A 21802-nucleotide genomic window follows, 5' to 3' on the forward strand; every position below is an offset into this window, starting at 1 on the left:
GTGGCATTAGGGTAACATTCTGGTCTATAAAGTAAGCTTGGGTGCAACTGCTGGAATGATGAATTGGTCTTGTTATTTGACACTGTATGCCATACTGCTACCCATAACTATGACATACAATACAGTGGCTATGAGTAATAATACTCCCCACTTGTAGAGAATCTTCAGCCTGTTTAAACTGAGTGTATATATAAGTAAGTAAGCTATAAAGATTGCAGCCATCAAAGGAGCAGCAGCTTAAATCAGCATGTGGTTCTTAGATGTGCTGTTTGAATGATGATACTGTGGTGGCTTAAAGCTTCCATTACTTGTTAGCTATATCAGTCTTATTAACTTTGGATTAATAATCTAGTCTTTGGAGGTGGTTTATAGGCAACACTGATATTATCTGCGGAAACATATGTGAAGGACTAGATTATTTAGTAATGAGTAGTGTGGTGTTTTACCACAGGCCTTTCGTACCTGATCATCCATCTTTCTCTGAAGCTGAACAATCTTGTTCTCCATGCCAACGTTGAGTTTCTTGAAGTGCTCGGCCGAGCGGGCCTCGATTTTCAGCTGTTTGAGCTGGCGTTTGGCGAGGACGCGGCGGTAGGCACACTGGATCACGATTGCCGCATTCCGGGCACGGCGGAACTTCTTCCTGTCCAGCCATCCTCGTACTGTTCTTTGGATGATGATTGCTTTGTGGTGGAGCAGGAACTGAATGGATTGAAAGAGAAATAAAAGGAAGAAAGTTACTCCTCTGTAGCAAAGAGAAAAGAACCTCACAGTCAGGGTATTACCCTACAAAATGGATTTTCATGTGCCAAAGAAGGTTGGTGTTATGCAACGTTCTGCAGAAAGCCCCACTCTAAATGCAATGCATGTTGTTTCCAATCTTCCAAACTTTTCAGAGCACAGCTGGTGAGGGGGTGGAGGAGATCAGAGTGGAGTGGAGTAAGAGAGGCAAGGAAAGAGGCAGAGCAAAAAGAAAGAAAGAAAGAAAATCATAAAAGTGAAAAAAATGTTTAAAAAAATAATAAATGACTGCAAATGAAATAAAGAAAATAGCAGAAAAGGAAGTAATAAAAAAGGAAAAAAAGAAATAAGGAATGAATTATAGCAGAGGAAAGAATGCTAGGTACAGTAGAGAGCAGTGTGGTACCTCCTGGTATAGTCTTCGTGTGAACATGCCCCTGGTGAAGGCCTGGATGGTGATCACAGCCTGGCGAACAGTCAGATACGCACGTCGCACCCGCACCATCCGGTACTGCTTCTGGCAGATGAGGGCTGCTCTAGTGAGACGTAAGTACTCCGCATACCTAAGAGAGCAGGTGAGAGAGAGGGTGTAGGGGAGAGAGAGAGAGGGGGGACAAAAGGACAGAGAATGAGACACTGCTGAACAGAAAAGAGGGAAAGAGGGCTTAGTTAAGTGACTACAGTAAATCCATGCAAAGCAGGCTCGATCGAATTCAAATATATCCTCTTACTTGCGTGCCAAGTATCCACGTCCGTATCTCTGCAGTGTGACGGCAGACTTGCGGATTTTGAGGTAACGCCTTCTTTGCAGCCATCCACGCACTGTTTTCTGGATCTTAATGCAAGCAAAACGGAACTTGTCTGCCCTCAGCTTCTCCAGGTACGCTACCTGGCCTGCTCTGAAGAAGATCTTACTCTTTCCAAACTGGAACTTGTCTGGATCCTGGTAGGAACATGAAGTCCAGAAGGTGTCAAGGTTCAATGACACAATCAAGCAATAAACATTGATTTAATAAACAAAAGCAACTTTAAACGGTTGGAATTAATGTGGAATGAGTTTCTCTCTCGTCTTGACAGTTTTATACACAGTGAAACCCTATTACAGCTCCGGCATGCAAAAAACTAATAAGACAAATGAACAAATCTATTAGAGAGGTGAACACACATCCATAACTGAGCCTAATAACCTGCACTCCAGCATCCCTGCATCCCCACATTCCCATAGCCTGAAGAGACTGATGCTGATTACGCAGTTTTTCATCAGGCCCTCATCGGGTGGCCGCCAGCTTTAGGAGAGCGGGGAGTCCGGAAATGCTGAGGTAAGATAGCTAAGCCATTAGTGAACACTCTGGAGATGAGTGCGGATAAGTTCACAAATTGAACTTATTGAGATGATAGAGATGAAGAATGATATTCTCAAAATGCCAAAGGCTGAGTAGCACTCAATGTGATACATCTAGCATTTTCTCACAGCTCTGAAAGAGCAGCGTGCATCTAACAAGATCAGGGATTGGGCCTTAAAAATAACTGGCACACTGACGAGTCCCACAATATGCCCAGAAAAGCATACTGTACATCACAAAACACATTACTGACCACAAAACAGATATTACTGTCCATCCCTACTTCATTGTACTTTTTTAAAGAGTGCAGGATACTGTTTGCATCAGATTCAAAGAGAATACATAAAAATACATGTTTATCATAGCTGATGTCTGTTTTCTCTTATATAATAATTTGAGACTTCATCACCTTGATCAAGGACTCCAGTAAGTTTCTGCAGACTTGCTTCTTATCACCACCAGTCATGTCTTTCTTCTTCATGAGCACCCGATATCTGCTATAGAAATCTAAGTATGTCCACCTGAAAGCATACATTAGAACAGATCAGTGAGAAATGCGTAGTTCATCATTAAATCAGTAGTACAGGATTGACACAGATTTTATGTCAAAGTAAGACATTTATTTTTGCTAGTCCTCCCTAATCAATGTTTTAAATGCTAGATACACATAATATCAATACAATATTTTTTTCCTTTCTGATATGAAATTATTATCACTATATGATGATGAGGGATTTTTTTTTATCATGGTAGAGCTGTCAAATAAGAGGCCCACCCCTCGACACCAAAAAAAAACCTATAAATTACTTTACACCAGAGGAAGATTATTTCTATATTATTTCTATAATTATTGTACACTGTGTTGCTTTGTGGTCCAATGAACTAATACAATTTAGTCTTGTATTAATAGTAATAACAGACTAGTCTAGCCTAATAATGCTGTTTTCCTACTTACAACCTGTTCACAGACTCGTATATACAAGTATATCCAAGAGGAGGATCATGTTATTTACTGGCTGGCAAATGTACAACACATCCTAATTTCCCTTTTCTGAGTGCTGCCTAGGAGCGCAAATTCACTTAGTATAAAAGTTAAAGACAGAACTCTCTAGGGTCCTGTTTAATTCTTCATTTAATTTAGACATATCTACAACATTTGTCCTTGATGTCTTAAAGAAAGCACACTGAAAAAGAAAAGCAGCATAGTCTTGTGCCAAAAAGACCTAAATTAAGTGTATGCTTGGAATTGTGTATTTTGTACGATCTTCATGGGTTCTTTAGTAAAGGCAATGGTGCTAAATAGCTACAGAATCAGATTTATTGGTCACGTATGCAGACACACACAAGCAATGTTTTGGCTGTTGGTGTCTCTGTAGTACTGTAGCAATATATATATATATATATAATCTACATATAATATAACAAGATATAACAAACATTAGGATCAGGTTTAGGGTTAGGATTAGATCATGGTTAGGGTGGGGTTCAGAGTCAAGGTGGAGGTTTGGGTTATATTGAGTGTCAACACTTGCAACGAATTCACACATCTGATACATACATATTTGCATCTGGTCAATGCTTACAGACCTGAAGTTTTGACTTACAATTAAACCAATCATTAAACTCCAAAAGATCAGAACATGGGCTTCTTTTTTTTTTGCTGTACGAATAGATATTATGTTTCCCTCTAACACTAATCCAGGTGTATTTTATATTAATTTCTACATTTTATAACTGTGTGTGTCAGCAAGTGCAACTAGAGACAAGGAAAAACACTGGCATTGCCTGGAAATTCCCATATTGGCACATCCCTGTCTGAAGGCTTACATAACTGAATGCCAGTTGAAGATGAAAACACTGATAAACCATCTAAAAAGCATGTATATTAGTCTTATGTTGATAACAGCTGCTACTTCCATCAACTATCCAAGCATAGTGGATAGTGTAGTGGGTAGTGTAATATAGTACTGTATTGAAGTATGGTACAACACCCTTCCTGTGGCACACTAGGATTGGATTCCCTAGCTGGACAAGCCCACCATGTTATGGTGCACTTCATGTGGTAAACAAACAAAATTAACTGTTTTGTTTTATTTCATGCAACAAAAAAAACTTTAAATAAAACAGCAGTTCATTCAAAGTATTCAAGTTAATTAAACCTAGTTAGAGTTTCTGTTTTTACACTGTTAGCTGTGTGCACTGTTAGCCTTTAGTGCTAACTCTGGCTCATTTACAGTAATTTCTCTGTTAAGTACTGTCAAATAAATTGAAATGAAATGTGATTATGAATTAAAAATGATTTATATGAACCTATAATACATCACAAGTTTAAGAGCTTGTTGAGGACTAGAGGAGTAAAATCTGAAATTATTACCTGGAGGGATATCCTGCAGCGCTGATGCGGATGGTCTCCAGAACTCCACATGCTCGTAGTTGCTGGACAGCTCTTCGCGAATCAAATCTGCATGAAAAATCAAAGATTTAACAAAATCTATATCAAGGAATTCACTAAAATCAACATAGACATAACCCTGGCATTACCACCTGATTGTGAAACAAACATTCAAACACAATAATCCAAAACTGTATTTATAGACCATAAACACAAAAACACATCATGAGTCCAGGAAACCCTACCGTATCTTTTTCTTAAGGACTGTACACATCTCTCGTGTGAGAGGCATTTGGGAGGCTGCTGTCCACGCACAGACTCAGAGGCTCTGGACTTCACTCTGAGCTCTGAACACAACTTTCTGCTGTTTGGTAAACACCCTACCAAGCATGTGACAAGGCAACATCTCTTAATTTAGTCCTCATGAAGAGGCCCTTGTCTTCAGGAATGTGCAGGAAGAACCCAACAAAACAAGGCTGAGCCATTTGTCAGAAACCAGAGCTATAAATTTAAGATTTTGCATGAGAAAAAGTTCTTATCTTCTTATTCTTTACAAAAAAAACGTCTTATTTACACTGCACATGGGTACTGGATGCCACAAGATGAAGTTAAAAAATGTGTTTTTGCTTCTTATAGAATCTGAAAGAGCATCCAAGACATCTTGTATATTTTTTTATGTATACAGTCACAGAAACAAACTTACTTTATTAACAGCCTTAATAAATATGAAGAGCCCTCCCCCCTCAATAAAACGTATAGAGCCTATCCATTCAACTCAGATTATTAGTAATTACATCTGAATTAAAAAATATATCTTTTTAAATGAATAATCACTTCCGGTTTTGTTTCAGGTTGCACCCCATTTTCTACCCAATTACCCAATCATACTCATGTAAACTCTCCCAATCACTAGTAATGCCCCAAACATTGTATGATATAATCCAAATGTCACATTCCTTTAAAATGTAGTTTCCAGTGTGTGTTGGAACCCAGCTCAGAGGCTCAAAACGCTCTTTATTAGCTACAGAACAAACTCAACAAGACTCCATATTAGAGCAGGCATGCGCTGCACAGAACAAAGGATTCCCCTCCCTAAACACCCAGGAGTATACCTGACACTGAACAGCCCCTGGAGTCATGCAAATGAGGACGTGCACCAAGGGCTGACACAACACACTTAAACCCGGAAACAACACCCCCCCCCCCCAGCTACAATATAATCAGATATTATCTAAAATAATCCTGCTGAGCAAACCGTGAACAAAGATCTCCATGTATAAACGCAACTCTGATCTGACACAAAATTGCAAGGCGTAACATACATTCATAATATCAAAACTGAATGTATAGATTCACAGGCCTGCTTCACAGATGATGTATAAACACAGAACTTACACAAAGGCCTCTTTGTTGTCATTGGGTTTAATGCAGCGCACGTAATGAGGGGTGGTAGCATTGAGGGTCTCCATCAGAAGATGCAACGAATTCCGAAACTAGAAAGAGAGTTGCATATATATATATATATACAAACAATCAGTGATTATATTGATACAGAAAAACTTTAACTGCATCTGTAAAGGTTTAAATCCATGATTCCTAATTAAACTCTTTGGGTAGCCCTGCCCTGATTTAGCACTCATGATTTAGCGTTTGCTCTATATATAAGACGCTGATATAACTAATCAGCTAATTAACATGTCCCTCTGGAGCAGAGGTGGTGTATTGGAATAGGACACACACGGAAATGTGCAGGACAGAGCGACTACAGGACCCTAATTCTTAAAACAGATACCCATAGTACGTTATCGATTAAGAGAGCAGTTCTCAAACCGGTCCTTAGAGTCCCCAACTCCAAAGCCTTACAGAATGTGGACTATCTAGCCCTGAAGACCAGTTTCAAAACCAGCGTCACCAGTTAGGAACGGCACATTTTGTGTTACTTTTAAAGAGAACCCTGACTGTTGAGACTTACAACAGTGTCCCGTACGAAGCAAATGGAATTGTTTTGTGTATTACAAAAACATCAGAAATGGACAACACTCCACTAGTAGGTCACCCCGCACAGCCACACTGGGATAATGTCATAAAGTTGCACTTGACTCAGCCCTACTGAAAATAAGACATTCAGTAAAGCTGTTAATTTGGGTGAAGTCACAATCTAGCTAGAGCTGAAAAGACTGAATTATATATTGGAAATAGATTAGATACTTCGCTTGCTGTGCCTAACTCACTGGACAAGACACTGGTTATCTGTTTAATAATAATCAGTGTTTAGCTTGGTTTGTATAGCAAATTTAAAAAGGATTACACGAGTACACCATTTTCGATGCCTACATGTCTTTACATAGCCAGGGTTCTCTGTAATAAAATCAGCTGTGTTAACCAATCTAACACAAGTAATGTGTTCAGATGTTTAACACAAAGCTGGGTTCTGTGTTGGAGATAAGCTGTGCTCTCGTGGTCTGACACAAAATGTGCTAAAATAGCAACTAGGAAACTGTGAAACTGTGAAGGGTCATACGATGTTATCCTTCTTACACAACATCATATTACATCAGTATACGTATTATATGTGCTGCATGTCTCATAAAAAAATCCTACCAATTATAAAGAAGATGTAACCAATTACATAGCTATAAGTGGTTAATAAGAGGTCAGTCTATGTTATTGCTTTCTTTGATGTGGATGATTGTGCTTCTTACCTGGTGGCCTACAGTTTTGCGGTGCTCACGGTTGTGGCCTTTGATCATAGGCTTAGCAGGACGGACGTTGATCCTGGAGGTTTTACCAGATGGAGGTAGAGCTGGACCATCTTTTGCCTCCTGGAAGAGATCTGCTACCAGCTGAAACTGAGGGAGGAACACCACCACAAGCATCAGAAACATGCTGGAGACTGAGCAAACATGAAAATTGCACAAGGAAAAATACCCAGTCATGACTGATCTGTTTTGAACTTATGTCTTCATTGTTATTGTAATCATAATCATATTTATCCAAATAACATAAATATTAATAACATCATATTAAATTATTGGGAATTTATTGCATTTCTTAAATGATCATTTGTAATAATAACATTTTAGGGTATAAAAGAAATGATGTAAAAATGTAATACATTATTACTAATAATTAACCCAAAAAGCATACAAGAAAAGGTCAAGACATTTTACATTTTAACAAAGTTTTGTTAAATTTCTGAGATTTTTGACAAATATTAGTATATTAGGCTATATTGACAAATATAGCCTAATATACCATTTATATGCATTTTTCACAACTTTCTAATGCCTTAAAGTTTAAAAGTTTCAAACTGGACTAGATCATATTTCTCCAGCAAAAACGTATTCTTTCAAATACACAATTTGTTAATGGTAAGTGCATTACACACTGTTTATTATTATTTTTAATGATTACTCAACTACACCCAGCCATACCATATGCAACACACATAAGAGGCCTCTAAATATGTAAAGTACTAAATGGAGTCCATTGTAAGGAAATACAACAAATATGAAGAGACGAAGCCATGTTTGCTGTGTTTCAGAGAATGCTGTCACTGATAGGTCTGACTGGAACGGACATACATACAGTAGAGCTGACATACAATGCAGAATAAAGGCCAATGACTCTATAACCACTGTACAGAAGAAGCTGGAACAGCAAAGGCACATGTGTAAGATTCAGACATAAATATAATTAATTACACAGTGATCTCATATAAAGTGTTCCTCACACAGGTTTCATGAAGGATCTTGTAAAAAAAAAGGTTAAAATTGGGGTTCAAGGTGGCATTCCTTCAGATTTAATAAGAACTGTCAAATTTCAACCTTCTTTTCTTTATTTTTTGTTTGACGTTAGTTTTACTGCCAATAGAACTTGTAACAGCACTTCTGAAAGGCAGCCTGCTCAAAAACTGTAAGTACAGCCGATTAGACCTAAACTAAACAATTTAAAAATGGGATCGCCACTAAAAAAGTGATGTTACATTTCCCATTAGCTGCAGAGACACTTCTCGTTTTGGGCCTATTTAAAATGTTAAACCTATTAGTTACGCCCTGAGCTAATTAATGCTGCTTCAGGTTTTGAAGGTTTTGTTTCTCTGCATTATCAGCTCACAAACAGGAAACGGTTCAAACCTCGAGCAGTTCTCTGTTTATGCTAGTATAAATCACCTTATCTTGTGTTCCTATGCACACAGTTGCCAAGGAGCCTCAGGACACAACACTAAAACAGTAAGGTGTGTGTTGACCTAGAATAAGCAATCCCTGCCTAAAAAAAAGTGATGCATATGGCTGTCATTCCTATATCTTGACTGGCCCATGCAGTGTCTGCTGGGTGTAGATCAGGCCAGGATATGTTGCAATAAAGGAAAACATTAGGAAACCCTTAAACACTTAAACCCCTTAACCACTCAGACACAGAACATGGGCTTAATTGATTTTTCAACTGTGGAGATAACAGAGTTCAACGCCGTTACATGGTTTATATTCAGGAGACAAACACAGCAGAGCTTCAGAAGACAAAGTGTGACATGCTTTCTGTTCCTAACCAGAATACAAAAATGAATAGAAAAAATTTAACAATCAAATATCACTATTTTATTGATACTCTTCAAAGGCATTGTGCCTCTTTCTCAGTTTGATTAACTGCATTTTCATTAGTATTATACTTAAACACCAAAATCTTCAACAAACGTAAAAACATCAATTATCAACAATCAATATGTTCACTACTATACAAAAAAATCTTTTAAGCTCCAATGCCAACTCAGACTGTACAAAATTCTGTATGTAAATATTCATTGTTGTATTTATCATTTCACCTCTTTTGGTAACAAGAAATTATTCAAAATGTAATTTTGTAAATTTAAATTTTAAACTCGGTGGCATCTAGTAATAAGGCAAAAAATGATGTAAACTGTTTGAATTATTCGTAAAGTTAGGAGATAAAATTAGTAAAAAAAAAAATCAATAAAGGTTTGTTGAGGTGACTGCTTCTAAATCTACATGTTAATATATATTATGGTTCACTTACTTTTTTTAGCCTGCACTGTGGATGTTTATTCTAAATGCTCAATAAGACATGCATAGTACAACTCTAGTACTTCAGTAGTTTGTGTGTTGTCAAAATGATTTTTTTTCTTTTAATTATTATTATTAGCTATTATTATTATTATTATTATATAAATGTATTAGATCAGTAGCATTATATATATAAAAAAAAAAATTACATTCATCAGCCTCACTTTAAACAGCAGCTTTTATAACTCAAGTGAAAATATTAAATGGTGTAAATGCTGTAAGTGCACAGAGCAAATGAGAACTGGTAATTATGCCCATCTACATTAAAATTAACATTTTCTCACAGACACATGAAATGTCAATGTGACAAGTGAACTTTTTTAAAATTGGCAACCTGAATGAATAATTCTATAATGTGAATATTTCAAAATAAGCAAAGGTACCAGCACCGCTCCCCAGCTCTGTGTCACATAATAACTATTCAGTTTGTTAATGCACATGAAAGATTCCCTCTTATTTGGAAGGTGAGGATTGTGTATTTTCCAGTCTCACCTTGCTGGCCTTCAAGATGTTGATCTGCTCTTCATACACAGTGTCTCTGTTCTTTTCCAGGAAGCCATCACACTGATACTCCACCTGAGACAGACAACCAGTCATTAGGCTGAACATGCGCACCAAAATAACAAAACAATATACCATCGTGTGAGAACTTTTGGTGGAATGTGGAACATGATTAGGCTGCATTCACTTTAGTTTGTCAATAGCTCTCAGTACTGTGTTACAGACCTGTCTGCACTCTGACACGGGTTACATTTCAGCTCTCCAGTTTTGTTTCCGTGAGCTGAGAAGAACTAAGCTGTTCCTGAGTTTGAGTAAAACTACAGTATATGAGAAATCACCAGAGGGCAATCTGACACCTCACTGACAAAGGAAAAAAATGAAGCACTTTTCATAAAAACATGCAATTTTAAACATCTTCATTACAAGAAGAATGTTTAACATTTTACATAAAACCATTTAACATCTTACATTTTAAGAGATGATGATATAATAAAACACTGTGTCACATATGAAAGAGTTTTGGTCAAACGTTGTGGTCTTACTGTGTGTCAGATTAATTAATTACATTTGTAACATGAGCAGTGCATCATTAAGTAAAAATTATTCATTTTTCAGATGATACTAAATAAATGTGCAAGACCTAGCAGGCCACCAAAACTTCCCTATCACATAGATGACACCTAAAGTTTCACCCTTAAGAGAGACAGAGAAAGGAGAAAATCCACAGGTGTTTCTGTCCAGCCTTCCACTGTGAGGTGTGGACTGTTGCCCTGTGGGCTGTGTGCACAGGCACCTGTGTAAAGGCAACTATGCTGAGCAGGTTGATGCCGGTGCGCCCATCTACTTGGCTACCATGCTGGAGTATCTCACTGCTGAGATTCCTGAGCTGGCCACCAACACTGCCCATAATAACAAGACGCAGAAGAAAAAGAACATCAAACAGAGAACATGCTTGTGTTCTCAGGACAATGAACTGACCACTCAAGAATCCAGACCTCACCATCACTGAATGTGATAACTAATAACTGTGGAGTTAATAGAAGATGTTCAATTAAAATAAAATTGATAACAAGAAAGTGATATCTTTTTTTCCGCTCAACAGCTTGATTCACATCCTTTCCCCTTTGAAAGATATTAAAAATCTATAAAATATTCTGGAACTCTCCTGAGAGAACGGCGTCTGAATTAATTATCCATACACAAATGCTTCTGGACATTTCCAGAAGCTCCAGCAGTGCGTTTCTAAATAAGTGGAATGGAGAAACAGCATTGATCCAGTTATTCTGCAGCACCTAAGAGACCAATTTACAGTCCCCACCCTGACAGTGGTGATCACGGTTGGCATGACACAGCACAACATGTGTCGCAATTCCAAACAAGCTCATACACGGTGATGCACTTGAAATAAACCCACCTTATCCGCAAAGTGGACCACAATGAAGGAGGTATTGGACATCCTTGGCTTCTCAAAGTGCTCACTTTTCAGGTGCTGGCTGTACAGCTTCTGAGCCCAGTTCTGATCTGTTCCTTTAGGTACCTGTGAGAAGAGAATGAGTGAAAAAAGCAAAAATGCCAAAACAGCCTCTATTCGGGTTACCTATTGCAGGACTCATTTGATGCTATTCCAAATTATGCTCAATAACTTCAAAGCTTTCTTGTGCTAGATTTGGGATGGGGGAAGATAGGGGAAAATTAATAAATAATCTATTCATTTTTCAAAAGCTTTTAAATGTGAATGAGCCATTAAATACAGATACCCAGCTGAGTCTAGTTTTAGGCTCATTAATCATTATCTTGAGAGATAAATTCCAGCGTTCAGAAAAGAACAAACCTTGCACTCCTCATCGAGCAGATCCAGAATCCCAAGCTTGGCCTCTATAAGGTCGATGCAAGGCTGGTTGTCGTAAAAGTCAATGAGAGTCCACGGGATCTGCTCCTTCATGTACTCCTCTTGCTCCAGTTTAAAAACATGCTACACGAATTAGATGAAAGGGATTTATTCATTACTTAATTTCTTTATTTATAAAGCTGCTACAGGCATGCGGCTAAATACTGTCATGTATATTTCAAACAGGGAATTTGAAAGCAAGGGAAAGTGAGCAAACGGGTGGCTTTCTTCTCCATCACTCACAGAGTTAAACTGTTGCTGAAGTTTCTCGTTGGCGTAGTTGATGCAGAACTGCTCGAAGCTGTTAATCTCAAATGTTTCAAATCTGTAAAAAAAAAATTGGATGGTTTATGGAGGTAAGTTTAACCTCCCACAACACACTCTGGCACTGCAACCTAGTACACACAAACACACACACACACACACACATACATACATACATACATACTTTTCAGCTGTTTATTTTTTTCTCAGGGCATGCATTCCTTGAAAGCCTTACTGGTCATGCATTGATTAATACTTTTCTCCTCCAGGCCATCAGTCTAACACTATATGTCTAAATGTTTGTGGACACCCCCTCTAATCAATGCATTCAGATACTTTAAGCTGCACTTGTTGTTGACACAGGTGCCTGGCCCCTGTATTACCTATAAAATAGGACTCTCTGGAGCAGATAAACATGAACCTATTGGGATAATGCCTAATGCCAGGTGTGGGCTTCAGGGGTATAAAGCACTGAGCTGTGGAGCAGTGAAACTGTGTTCTCTGGATTTAGGGTGCTCCATAAATTTGAGAGTTGGGGTGGTGAGCATCCAATGCTCTTGTTGCTGAATGCAACAAAATCCTCACAGCAATGCTCCAAAATCTAGTAAAAAGCATTTCTGGACAGTAATGACAGTTTCTCCAAAAAGAGAAGGAAGCCTACACTCTATTTAATACCCTTGACTTCAGAAGACACACTATATGAGCAAGTGTCCCAATACTTTCGTCCATACTGTGTATCAAATGCAACCTGTCCTAATCAATAGTACCATGCTGTACTGAAATAATCAACAGCACCTAAAGACCAAAGGGCTGATGTTGAATTACCCATAAATGTCCAGCACTCCAATGAAAGAGTGCTGTTTGGAGGAGGTGTGCAAAGCTTTGTTGATGTGCTCCACTATCCAGTCGAAGAGATGGGCATAAATGTGTTTGGCCAGAGCGTCACGGGCATTAGTCGCCTGTGCGCGGGACATATTCTTCACATAGGTCTCAGATGTGGTGACCAGCTTCCTGTGGCAAAGCCAGTGCTCCATCTGCTCCTGCTCCACACCCAGCAATTGGCAGAAATGATGCAGGTAAGAGTCATTTCTCTGCATGAAAGAAACAATATGAGATCAGATTTCTAACAGTGGCAGTGTGTCTTATTTAGCTCCTTAAACTGCATCTTATAATTCCATTATTAAACTCAAGATGTATTACTCAGTAACTAGTATATAACTAGTATAAAACCCAGTAACTACTATAAATTAATATGTAAACTATGTAGTTTTCTCATAAACTATGAGACTAAGGATATGGATATGAGTGAAATACACACACAAAAGGCCCTTAGAGCTTCAAGGGGAGCAAGAGATGAAAGAACAAGCAGTACTTCTAAGGTGAATAAACTCCTTATAAATATTATACACACCATACCTAATACATTTATTGAGGTGTCCATTTTAATTGATTATGATTTTTTGTGCAAAGGATCAGCAGCTTCCTTTGTTTACATTCCTCCACAAACACCATTCTTGTCCAGTGTTTTTCTAAACATTTGTACGGTTTACCTCTGATACTCACACCTCCAATATCACCTCCTTAACTGAAACATTAATCCCTAATACAGAGGTTCACTTCTTTTTTCTAGCCTTCACCATGGATATTTTACTAGCACTCCAAAGGGATTATTTTATTTTACTAGCACTCCAAAGGGAATATATATATAAAGAGTATATATATATAGAGTGTGTGTGTGTGTGTGTGTGCATATTTATACACATACATACACGTACATACACGTACACAAACACACACACACACACAGACACACACACACAGACACACACATACTGCAATAATGTATGTCCTAACCATGTAACCCTTTACCTCCTCAGTTAAAAGATAAGCATTCTTAAAGATACAGTTTAGCTTAGGTGAGAAGTTGCATGATCTACAATACATGATACACAGGATTCCGTAGACGAGCACTTACTGAGATATGGCAGGACTCTCCATCTCTCTCAGAAACAATGTCTACATTACCAAGGTGCAAGATGGAAGCAATTATTTTGAAGATGCTCATCTGATGGCTCTCCTTAACACCTGGATATGGGAAAACTCACAGTATAAACACATGCAAAAACAAGGTGCCTGGTATTCCTTGACTTGACTTTAAAAGTCTTGATTAGAGAAAATTATGAAGCCATATAAATGGGTGATGTGAGAAAGTGACCCTCACCCAGCAGAGAGAGCGCTTCCCTCGTCTTCTCCAAGTCCTCAGCATCATTCACTCCATCGATAAAGATGTTCTCACCAAAAGAGGTATAAGTGAAGTCTTCTGCACTAGCTTTAAAGCAAAGAACACTGTGAACACTTATTGTTGATATGGGATAGCACAATATATTGTTTCATAATTGGTGTCTGCAACACTGACACTGCAGAAGGATACAAAAGAGCCCTTGAATAAATCAGGGTACTTTTATTGCAAGCTGTGAGCATCAGGACCAAATCCCAGATGCCTCTAATGAGTTTTCTGCTTGTTTTGATGAATCAGGACTTTGATATGATCCTGAAATAGTACAATCTTCAATGCAAAGAACCATGAACAGTGTTGCAGATGGAAAGAGACTTCTTTTGCAACATCGTCTAAATCACTTATGCAATATGCAGTAACCTTTATAGTATTACTGCATAGTAATAGTACTGAATCAGTAAGCAGTAATATGCATCATGAATATAAGCACTGACCACATTGCAGGACTACTCACTTAGCGCTAGATCTTTGAACTCTGGCAGGCAGGCTGAAGCACAGAGCTGGTAGAAGATGTGGTAGTTCCTCTCGTCCTCAGCCTGCAGAAACACAAAGTAACCACTGTGTGAAAGGCCTTATTCACAAGTGACGCTGATGAATCGACACACTCTTGTTAGAGCTGCAATCAAGGCTAAAAGCTTTCCTCCCACACCAGACTCACCTGAAATACGACTCTGGACTTCTCCAGCAAATATGTTCGCATGTTGGCACCAATGATGTGATATCTTCTGTCAAAACCGATCTGGATGTATTTCCCAAAGCGGCTGCTGTTGTCATTACGTGTCGTCTTTGCATTCCCGATGGCCTGCAAGGACAAAGCATGTCTGTCTGTGAAGAATGCCTGCAATGCTGACAGTAGGTTAACATGATCAGAAACACGGGATCAACATGATAGATGATTCATGACATACTTGCACATTCTGTCGTAAGTTCAATCTAAATATATCTATATATATTATTATTATTTTTGTCTTTTATTTTTACAGAGGGGATTGTTCCTCTATCATGTATATGTTATATAAATGATATATCTAAAACATGGCATTTTTTTTATAGTATTAATATATGCAAATAAGCACACATTTATTTAGATCATTTGTATTATTTGTAAAAATATGTAAAAAATAATGTAAAAACTTTGAAAAAATAATTGTCCGTAATTGTGGATGGTGACCTTTGTTAGTTACATCCTTATTCTAATTTTTTCCCCTATAATGGAAAAATGTTTTAGACCTCTTTTAAAGCTGTAAAGTTATAATTCGCTGTTCACTGCACTCTGCGGAGCTGCATGGAGCTATGCGGCACACATCAGCAAGTTAAACTGTAATGACAGGGATCTGTGTTAAAACACACACAGTACATGAGAGTAGGATATTTTTTTGACATGCTGTCAGGGTAAGAAATCAAAAAGACATGAAGTCTGTATTTCAGGTTGTCTTGAACCATAACAATCAGTTAAATCTTGTGTTTGGGGTATTTCAGAGTTTCTTTTACTGGTGGTTTGTCTCCTTGTGCATTGGGAGTAGTCAATCTTGCCACTTTAAGGGTGATACACAAAGTCACATTAGCCGTGATGCCGTTGCTTTAAAGGAAGCTAGGCCATCAAAATCCTGTGTTATCCCCTTGCTTGAAACACTAGTAGTTTATTTTATTTCTTTTTTCTGCAGTTTGCTATTAACATATTTTTTCCTCTAACCTCCATTCTCTTCCCATACTGTTCCACAAAATGTTCCCATTTGTATAGTTTTCCAATTTGTACACAGTTTCTCTTCATGCATTGAAACAGCAATTTTGTTGTGCTTTGTATTCTGACATTAGAAGCTATTGAACTCATCACTACTAATGTCTGTGCTTCTTTGGATATGGTATTATTGGTGACCTGCAAAAATGAGTGTGTTTCTCTGTTTTCTGAGAGCTCTCTTTAATCATCAGGCTTCATTTGGACTGAAATGATAGCGCTAATTGACTGAGAGATTTAGGCACTCTCCTTGGAAGTTAGACTTGCTTCCTGAAGGGCAGATTGAGGTTGCCCTGCTCTTATCAGTTCGAACAGACACAGTGTGACACCATGGTCTAATCTTGGGGCTCCGCACTGAAGTACAGCAGTGAGGGGAAAAGCACTAGAAACGTAGCCTTGGTCATTATAGCACATATCTATATACACTACATGTACAATAAACAGAGATTGTGCATTGCCTTGTACTTTGCTACAGCCTCTACTCTTCTGGAAGAACCTTACACAACATGCTACAACATTGCTGAGAGAATCTGATTGCATTTAACTGTGAAAGCATTAATGTAGCTTTATAAACAATGTGGGAAATAGAGGATATGTCAATTACTATACTATATGTGCCCTTATATCAATGCACTGTCATTTATTTCATAAAATATCTTATGTCGTCCTGTGAGTACTGACATAAGGTATGCTATCATATTTCCCCATCAAAGGCCTCAGTGCTGCCAAGTCACTTCAACACTATCCACAAATGTATTACTGTGTAAAAGCATTGCTTAATATACCGCACCTCCATGATGGGACTGGAAGCCAGCACTTTCTCCTCTACATTTGTGTCACTAGCTGATCCTCCTACAGTGGCGAAGTAGCGCATGGCATATTTTGCACTGACAGTCTTCCCAGCTCCCGACTCGCCGCTCACGATGATAGACTGATTCTTCTCATCTCTGTGAGGGGAACAGTGCAACAATGCATGTTTCATAACATAATAATACATTTACCAGTGACATGGGCCGTTACAAAGTAAGCAAAGTAAGTGGCACGCATCAGCCTTTCTGTGACAAAAAAAGGAAGTGGAAGATAACAGTTATGTACTCATGAGTTAGACTTTAGACAAAGGCTACGCCATGTTTTGTTATACTGGACTCAGTGCAGTCAAGTCAGTGCACAATGGAAACAAAGGAGCGTTTTTCTTCTGACTCTCCTTAAAGGTTAGATTTGTGCAGTAAAATAGAAGGTCATCACTGCACAGTAGAACAGCGATTCTCAACACGATTATTCTATTGTTCTGGTAACTGTCACTTCTTAACTACATAATGAACGTATGAATTATGAGGAAAGAGCTTGTTGTGGGTATCTATCATTAATATTAGGCTGCTGCTAAGAGGAGCCCATGGCAGTTGATTGTTGGGACATGGTCCAAAGTGTCCCAAATATTCATAAAGCTTTAAAATCTGCATCATCTGGCATTTTCTAATGATCGTTGTGAACAACCTATAGCAACAATTTAACAAGCTAATTAAGGTCTTAGTAAAAGTTACATTAGAGATCAAATCAAATGACATATCATGACGCACACACATCTAAATAATAATCTCATCTAAAATATATGTTTAATCTAATTTTATGTCTTTTGGAGATCAGTTCACCTTTAACTTACTTTAACTATTCACAACAACAGAATTTTTGACTGGGGTTACCAAACCTTTGTGTCATATTTATTTAGCTCTTTTTCAGGACATTTTTGTCCAGGAATGCACAAACACATATACATACACACTCCATCAACACACACCCCACATGAATGCTGCATAAGAAGAAGCACTTTGACAAGCTCGGAAATAACTGGCCTGTAAACTCCGCCCAAAATAATTAAAGAAAACTGAAGATGAGCAGATGACAGCACTACGCTAGGTCTACAGAACCATTCGTCGCCATTTCTACTCTCCCCCTCACTTCATTTTGTTGTCGTGACTCTGACATGTCACTGAGGAGTCACTAAGAGCCTGCGGGGGCTGTTTAGACTGAACTGAACTTAAACCTGATGTGAACATGGGTTTGCCTTTTGTTTTTCAACAGGAAAAAAATGCAAAGCCTTCTGGGGAATGAGGACGTGTGCACTGTAATTATCCACCCACTCCAACCATTATTAAGCAAGGCAGGCTGAACTTGAGATTATTCAAGGCTCTCACAATCAAGGTCCAACTGGTACACACGAGGTAATCTACTGCATAAATGCAGTATAAATAAACTTCCTTATGCCGTGTAGGCTGGTCCTTCAGGGCAACATAGAAATGGTGGAACACTGCCTGTAAATGAGGATTAAACTCTTTAACACCGAACAGTTTGATTGCACAGATTTCAAAGTGAGAAAAGCTCATTTGTCAAGTCATTTGAGGAACTGCACTGTACATACCTGGCCATTTGTTTGTAGGCCTCTTCTGCCACAGCGAATATATGAGGGTTCATGTCCCCCATATTTTGCCCGCTGTAGGCATTGATGACCTCTTCTCCATAGATCTGCAGCTGCTCATATGGATTAATTGCCACCAGTACAATACCTGTGAGTAAAAAGAGCAGAAAAATAAGCAGAACAATAACAAAAAAATGTTAAAATCTGCTTCTGTGGCATTTTAAGCCACTGACCTATACTACTAGAGAAAAGGGAGTAAGAGCTAATTATAAATCAAATTTAAATAACACCACATAAGCTGGCTTCAGCAGCTTTGTAGCATGTTAAAACCTCATCTTGGGTGAATTTGTTCATGTCCATTATAAACAGACAGAAAGATAGATAAAACAAAATAAACAAGAAAGAATAAACTAGAATGAATATGAGACTATAAATATGGTAAATATGGTGCATGATGGTGTATACAAATATATATTTATGTACATATTTGAGAATACAGGCAAATTTGATACTGATTTGTGTACATGGATAGATAAGTATTCATACATTTGTGTACATGGATAGATAAGTATAAGTATGTATACATTTGTGTACATGGATAGATAAGTATAAGTATGTATACATTTGTGTACATGGATAGATAAGTATGTACACATTTGCATAAAGTATATAGTGTTGAATATTATTATTATACAGAAACAAAAGAAATGTACAGTTCTTTATTCTTCTTGTCCTTAGACCACTGCCTTTGCCTTCAGATAAGTCTAAATATGCCTTTGCAGCAAAAAAGTATGTGTAAAGCCTTAGGCTACTTAGCAAAGCAATTGTTAAACTTTCTTTGCTGAGTAACTTTTAATTTTATAACCATTTTTTTAAAATAATAATATATCAACACCACAAATCACAACAGTAATATCCATATTGTTAAGACAGCTGTTTTAACTATTCACTCTGAATAGTTATACATAAGAAGCAGAATGACATCGGGAAAGGAATGACAACCCGTCACGAGTCTGGCACAAACGAGAGAGAGAGAGGAAAAAAAAAAAATCAATGGTTGACTTCCTTTGAAAAAGCCATTCAGACCGGGAACTACTGAACAAAAAGGAAGCACTAGGCACTAACATTGTAATGCTCTGACAGGAACAATATGCACAAGTGTTTGGTCATTATAAAGCACAAAGAACAAAATACATCAGAAGACTTTCTTACTTGCTAAACTGCAATCTTGCATGAATGTGGGATTAGTCAGCTAATGCATTTAAACATTCCGCTCATCTTCTTGTTATCACACAGCTACACCCAGAGCCCCATGCTCTAGTCGCAGAGAGATAGTCAACCCTTCCTCTATCTGTACTGATGGTAGCAGCGCTAGAGCTGCATGCCAATTGGGAAAGCATCCAGACCTACCTAGACTTATTTAAACATGCAGGTTGAACTGTAATTGGTAGAAACTGGAGGGAGAGAAAACTAAGTAAAACCTTAAATAATGAAACTGAGTCATTCGAACAATGAAACGCTGCCCTTTAACAAACACTGTCATGTTGCCATGGGGATGGACAAACCAATAAAAACACTGATTGCACACGATAATGGGCAGAAGAAACGCCTTCTCTGTTCGCCTCCACCAAACCCAGCTGCCAGCGCATTCCAAATCACAGGAAAGCACACAGTGCTGTTGACTGCTGAGGAGGCGATAAAGATGCCAAAGAATGTGAGTGAAGCCTCACTGGTCAGTCATACCATAAAGGGTCAGTGTTACAAGATTAATACAGTATCAAAATTTAAGACTGCAGTGTTATATATATATATATATATATATATCTATATCTATATCTACATATATATATATATATATATATATATATATATATATATATATATATATATATATATATATATATATATGTGTGTGAAACCTTTTGTGTGTTTTTTTGTAGATGAAGCATTTTGTGGTTTCAGCTTAAATGTAAAAAGACTCATGCTTTGAATCACTGTCACCATGTGCCCTTGTTTTAATCACGACAACATTCAATATTTTCTGGCTGGAATTTGTTCCTATTGTTCCCAAAATATACTTTCGCAACCACCCAAGTGCTGCCAATATGTGGGAAACTGAAGTCAAAGAGCATCACCTACACAGCCCTTTTTCTCTACCCCTTTTGACATCTTGAAAAAAAAATGCAACCCATTAAAACGACACAAGTCTAGACTGACTTCTGTTTCTTTGTAATCAGTGGATTATCAACAGACTGCTGACTCTGCTGAATTCAGTCATTCTAAATGAATTTGGACTATCCAGATTTAGATCAGTACATGTTAATCTGAGACTGAACAGGTAACAGATACAATGCACACCATCTCAACATCCTCAACAAGCTGCTAGGATGTTAGGATTAGATTGTGGGTTAAAGTTAAGGTCAGGGTGAGGGTTAATATTAGCTTTTGGTTTTGGTTGAGGTTAAGGTTAGTGTCAGGATTAGGGCCCAGGTGAGGGTAAGGATTAGGTTTTGAAGTGTGGTTAAGGTCATGGTCAGGGTTAGGATTAGGGTTTGGTTTAAGGATATGATCAGTATAAGGGTCAGAGTGAGGGTTAGGATTAGGGTTTGGGTTAAGGATAGGATCAGTATTAGGCCCAGAGCGAGGGTTACTGTATTTTTAAGTACTTACCACAGTATGTGTAAATATGGTTGGACTCCAGAAAGCGGACCTTGAGGTTATGTAGTACGGCGGGTTCATGTAGATAGCTGAGTGCTGTGAGGTCATTTTCTCCCACCAAAATATCAGGATTCCGAAGAAAAGGAAGTTGATTGTCTTTGGGACCAATGGGATATTCCAATGTCTGTTGCAAAAATGGAACAGTGAATTACAATTTAATTAACCTATCCATTATGGGTGGGTGATCGGGCATAAATATCACTGGGAAACATGAATATCACAAATATTTATCTTTCCTGACATATTAAATGTATTGAATTGACAATTCTATGGCAGCACATTTTAAAATAAATTAAAAAACGAAAAATCTTTTTTTTTTTATTCAATATTACACAAACTGCAATCAATCCAGGTGACCAGGGCTAATGACACTCTCTTTCCTAAAGAAACATGAAGCTGGTCAGTGTTGTAGAAATGCTAATAATGTCCA

The 21802-nt window shown here is 37.9% G+C and overlaps 1 protein-coding gene across 2 annotated transcripts in view; it reads right to left on the reverse strand.

Moving 5' to 3' along the window:
• Positions 1-21802, reverse strand: part of myo5b (myosin VB) — a 65745-nt gene that overhangs the window by 17187 nt on the left and 26756 nt on the right. For both annotated transcript variants that reach the window (XM_072661588.1, XM_072661587.1), the window contains exons 3-21: positions 21325-21496; positions 18658-18802; positions 17032-17188; positions 15165-15308; positions 14961-15042; positions 14432-14539; positions 14186-14295; positions 13036-13301; positions 12190-12271; positions 11890-12030; positions 11473-11595; positions 10050-10133; positions 7179-7325; positions 5872-5969; positions 4459-4545; positions 2494-2605; positions 1473-1684; positions 1148-1304; positions 463-702 (exon numbers count right to left, since the gene is read on the reverse strand). In XM_072661588.1, coding sequence (XP_072517689.1) covers positions 463-702; positions 1148-1304; positions 1473-1684; positions 2494-2605; positions 4459-4545; positions 5872-5969; positions 7179-7325; positions 10050-10133; positions 11473-11595; positions 11890-12030; positions 12190-12271; positions 13036-13301; positions 14186-14295; positions 14432-14539; positions 14961-15042; positions 15165-15308; positions 17032-17188; positions 18658-18802; positions 21325-21496 — 2667 coding nt within the window. The remainder of the gene's footprint in view (positions 1-462; positions 703-1147; positions 1305-1472; positions 1685-2493; positions 2606-4458; positions 4546-5871; positions 5970-7178; positions 7326-10049; positions 10134-11472; positions 11596-11889; positions 12031-12189; positions 12272-13035; positions 13302-14185; positions 14296-14431; positions 14540-14960; positions 15043-15164; positions 15309-17031; positions 17189-18657; positions 18803-21324; positions 21497-21802) is intronic.

The sequence above is a fragment of the Salminus brasiliensis genome, chromosome 18, assembly GCF_030463535.1.
Source record: "Salminus brasiliensis chromosome 18, fSalBra1.hap2, whole genome shotgun sequence".
Classification (NCBI taxonomy): Eukaryota; Metazoa; Chordata; class Actinopteri; order Characiformes; family Bryconidae; genus Salminus; species Salminus brasiliensis.